Below are 4,721 nucleotides of genomic sequence, written 5' to 3'. Positions count from 1 at the left end.
TTGTGTTCTGTTTGTTTCGTTTCAGTGTGTTGTTATTCTGTTCAAAGACTACGTCGTGTTCATTGTTTGTGGTTTCTGTATTTGCTTAAGTGTCAAGACTATGTGGTTTGTCTATTAAGACTTGGTAGCATGCACTCTTTTCTCTACCCATTAGGGAGAGTTTTTAACGAGGCATGATGTTAATTTTTAATGAAAAAACAGGTATGCACTCTTTTCTCTACCCCAGGCGGGAGAGTTTTTAACGAGGCATAACCTTTAAAAATTTCTTGAGTGCTTTGTTAGCATTTAAGTTACTTTTCAACTTAGGTCTATCAATTGGGCGATTCCAGACAATTGAGAAAGAGTAAGTCTCTTAAAACTAGAGCGTTTGACCACGAATTCATAAGCATAGCCTTAACTTGGATTAAGCTTGTCCAACTTAAGCACAAAGTCTCCAAGCGAGCAAATTTCTATATCAGAACAAATTGCGCTTCTGATCTTTTATTTTTGATTCACTTCAAAATGCAAAGGCCTTGTGAATTCAAAGAATAGTTGTTAAAGAAAAATCAATTTTTTCTTGGAACAGAAAATTTTGAATAAGCCCAGGGCTTCAAGTTTTGTAAGAATCTGTCAAAGCCTTCTTTATAAGGTAGACAACTTGTTAAGATCAACGCCTTTGTGGATAAACGAGTCCAGAAGAGAGGTATTTTCGCAGTACATTATTTTCATATTCTTATACTGTTAGAGCAGTACTTTAAGTTTAGAGAAAACAATAACTTTCGAGTTAGATTACTGAGTTATTACTTTTTAAGAAGGTATGGGAGATTTTAGAGGAAGATAAGTGATTTTAAAGCATAGTATAGGGGTGACACTTAGATTTTAAACTTAAGCTTTGTTGCATTAATACTAGAGGGGGGCGTTACACTTAATTGAAAGCGGGAAATGCAGGAAATAAAAAGCAGGAAACTAAGTCAACCGTTTGGTATAAGACCAACGGAAACAAAACATCATTTCAGTTTTTCTTGGGGAAGGATCAATTGCTTTCCCCTTCGCCCTCTTTGTTGTTGTTGTTGTTGTTGTTCTCCTTGTCTTCTTCTTCTTCTTGTTCTTCTTCTTCTTCTTCCTCATCAAAGTTGGGCGTGATTAATTTTCCTTCAATGATCCTAGCATAAGGATCAACGCCTTCAGTCTTGATAGGCACGTCAGGATTTAGGAACAAGATTTGCTCCTTAGCTTTGTTAAAACCAGCCTCAAGTTGGGAAAGAATGGAGGCTTTCAAAGATGCCGTTTCGGCAGTAAGATCATCAACAGTCTTGTTCAAAATTTGTTTTTCCGAGGCCAAGGAGTTCGCCTCTTCCTTCAATTTTTGTGTTTCTTCTTCCTTCGCCTTCAGTAAGGCTTCACCTTCTTCCACAGTCTTTTTCAATTTTTCAAGTTCTAAAGCCAGGTCAGCGGCTTTCTTCTCGTTGGCTTTGTTAGATTTTTCCAACAACTTCATTGTGGACTTCAGCTTTTCATTTTCTTTTTCTCTATCTTCCAGCTTCTTAGCGTTAGAAAGCCCATCAAAGTGGCTGGACTCAATTTCTATCATCTTGGAAATGGCAGCAATTTCCAAACTTTTAGTCATGACGGCCTGGCAGGCTTCTTGAAGCCCAACTTTCCTCATCTTTTCCTTATCAGCTTCAAATACAAGGTTGGTCTCCACAAGAGAGTTGAAGTTGATGCGGGAATCCCATAAGGAAGTAATTTCTTCTGAAGTCATGTCCTCGAATTCTTTCAGTTCGTTCTTCCACGAGGGAGGTGGAGCGCTTGAGGAACCATATTGGTTCGCCCCTTTGGTTGTGAATTTTTCCAGCGGAGTTTGAATGGTGGCTTTCTCAGCAGCCTTTTCCGAACTTTGGTTTTTCTTCCTTCTTTTTGGGGCGGGATTCTTCTCCGTCTCAGAGTGACTCCCTTCAGGTTCGGTTAGAGACTTGGCAGGAGATTGCTTTTTCTTCAACGCCTGTTGCTCGCGGCGGAAGCGGAGAATATCGTCTTCAGAAAGGCGAGACATCTTCGCTGCAAAATGTAAAAGCAGAAAATAGCAGTTAGGAGTTTTGCATTAATTTTTGGGTGAGTCATATTAAGAAGAAAAATGTTCTTACCAACAAAATAGGATAAGTTTCTTTTCTTGAATGCTTCATAGAAATCATAAAGGTTCAAATGAATTGTGGATAAGAAATCAACCTCATATTTCTCATCGGGGCTAAGAGAGGATTCGGGAATATTATGGATAAGTTGGGGCTTATCAGTCCAATAGAAGGGGAATCGTGGGGTTCCGTCATCAAAGTAGAAGACATATTTACTTTCTTCGTTTTCCTTTATTTTGAAAAATTTGGATTTCCAGTGTTTAAAATTACTCCTAAAGAGAGTAAACACCCCACGCCCCCTGGCAGAGGATAGGGAAACATATTCGCCCTTCACCTTCATGCCGGAGGTTTCGAAAAAGTAGAAAAACTTCTTGCAAGTTGGTATTATGCCTAGGCAGACACATAATAATTCAAAGGCTCGAAGGTAAGCCCAACCATTAGCAGAAAGCTGGGTAGGGGCGATGTTCATTAAGGTTAAGCAGGAACAGGTAAAGTCAGGAAGGGGGAGTTTGTATTCAAGGTCTTGGAATAGGGTTTTGAAGAGGTAAGTGTGATTTTTCCCATTCGGGTCAGGTTCACCGAAACAACAGGGTTCATCAGGGGCGCAGACGACTATATCTAAATGTGTATCATTACCGTCAGCTCTAAAATTATATTGGGTTATCAAATCCATCACTTTGGGAATAGTGTGGATGTCGCTGTATCTAGTAGCAATTGATCGTGAGATCCATAGGGAGTCAGCAACTGGAAGTTCTTTACGTTTCTTAGGTGATTTACGAGGATTTTTGGCAACCATTTTTGAGAGCAAAGTTTCCTGAAAATTAAGAAGAAATGGGGTTTGTCAAGTAGGAGTTTTTGTGTGTAAATGGTGAAGTAGGTTGGGTGAACAAGTTCTAAGTTTTGGGGGAAAATTATTTATCCTTAGAGAAGTGATGGAGTGATTTTAAGTTAAACAGGAGAGACAGGATAGTAAAGTTGAAAAGATGAGTAAAAGTTTGAGAGAAGAAGAGATTACCAGGACGAGAGGTGATAAGATCTGGAAGGAGATGGGAAGCGTTTCTGGTGAAATTCCCAGAAGTTCTTCAAGTACTCGAGACAAGGCAGTGAATATTGTTTAGAATTATAGAGAAAGTTACTAAAAAGTTGGGAAGGTAGAGAATGGTAAGAAAAGGATTTCGAGTCACGTTTTATAGTGTTGGTGGGTTTCAGGCGCGTCGATTCATCTTTAGGCCGAATCGATGAACTTTGAAACGTGTCTCTTTAGGGGCCTTTAATTTTTACTTTGAAAACGTTTCGGGAAAGGGAACGGGTTTGCGTGTGATAGAGTTGAGAATAGGTAATTATTACTTTTGTGCCGTTTGATAAGAGTTATGTCAGTGGAAATTAAATGCTGAGTGGAGGTGAATTTTGGGAAACGTCAGGCGTCGTTTCACCATGGGGTTTCAAATCTCAAAATATTTGCATATCTTATCTGTGATCATGGCAGGAATATGACAGCGAAGTGACAGGAAAAGATCTCAGTTAGAATCTTAAAAGAGAGAGCAGGTGGAGTAATTTCAGTAATCGATAAGGGCGAAGCTTCTTTTCGTTCGCTGAAAAAGGCGAAGCTTCCTTTGCTGGTTACAAGGGCGAAGCTTATGTTGTTTATTATGTGACATTTTTTTTGCTTGTAACAAGTTGTTTAGGCTTAGTGTTATTAACTTTATATGTTAAGGGGCTTTGAGTATTGTATTGTGGGCTTACTTAAAAGACACACTGCACCTTAAAATGGCTTTTAAGATTAGGTGTCTTGTGGGCTTGTGTACTGTTATCGGGCTTACAACTTTTGTATTATGTGGGCTTACCGAATTTGTACTATTGGGTCAGGCGACCCATGACCCGAACGGGTCAAAACACCATAATATATAAGGAGGACACCGCCCATGCGGTGGGGGATCCAATACTTTTCACTCATTTTGTTACTTTGTCTTGTTCTACTTTTATTGCCTAATCGCTTAGCCCTAACCGGAGATTTAGACCGGAACAGGGGGTTTCCCACAGTTCTGGCTGCCCTTTAGCCTAGAATCAAGTGAAATTTCCTAAGCCCAGGGGAAGACCTAGGAAAGCTGAGAAAGGAGGAATCAAGAAAAAGGAGAAGATGCAGCTGAAGAATTGGACAAGCGGGACTACGAGAGCAGAAGATGCGGCTGAAGGTGCAGAACCGATAGGGAAGGAGCTTATGGGGTTGCCGGCAGAGCTGTCAGAACCGTACGACATCTTGACTAGGGCGCGGAGCGCAGTCTTGATGGGTAAGCGCCTAGGTATGACGTTCGATTGCACGGATGATGTTGCTGAGTACCAGATTGCAGCTCAGATCCGTGCGCGCGCGCGTTAGCCTTCTTAGGTCTGTACATGGAGAGCTTTAGGGAGTTGGTTTTGGTTTTTTTGGGGGTCTTGAGGGCTTTTTGGATGTCCCTGGCTTTTTAGGCTTTTTGGTTGGTCTTGGTTGCTTTTGCAGGTTTGGTTGGTGTTTTGGGCGGGTGGGGTTTTTGCGGGCTTGTCTATTTTTTGATCCCTTTTGAGGAGAGTGTATATCCTTAACATTTCCTTATCAATCAATTTATATTTTACTTT

At 40.5% G+C, this 4,721-nt stretch overlaps 1 protein-coding gene across 1 annotated transcript; it reads right to left on the bottom strand.

Annotated features, from left to right (window-relative positions):
- Nucleotides 1–496: 496 nt before the first annotated feature.
- On the bottom strand, nt 497–2,904 carry LOC130712856 (uncharacterized). The gene is made up of 3 exons (XM_057562671.1): nt 2,745–2,904; nt 1,160–2,037; nt 497–511 (listed from the first exon to the last, which is right to left on the bottom strand). The coding sequence occupies exons 1-3, from the start codon at nt 2,902–2,904 to the stop codon at nt 497–499; spliced, it is 1,053 nt and encodes a 350-aa protein (XP_057418654.1).
- Nucleotides 2,905–4,721: the final 1,817 nt, after the last annotated feature.

This window comes from Lotus japonicus, chromosome 4 (assembly GCF_012489685.1).
Source record: "Lotus japonicus ecotype B-129 chromosome 4, LjGifu_v1.2".
Lineage (NCBI taxonomy): Eukaryota > Viridiplantae > Streptophyta > Magnoliopsida > Fabales > Fabaceae > Lotus > Lotus japonicus.
This window is presented reverse-complemented; position numbering and strand designations above follow the sequence as displayed.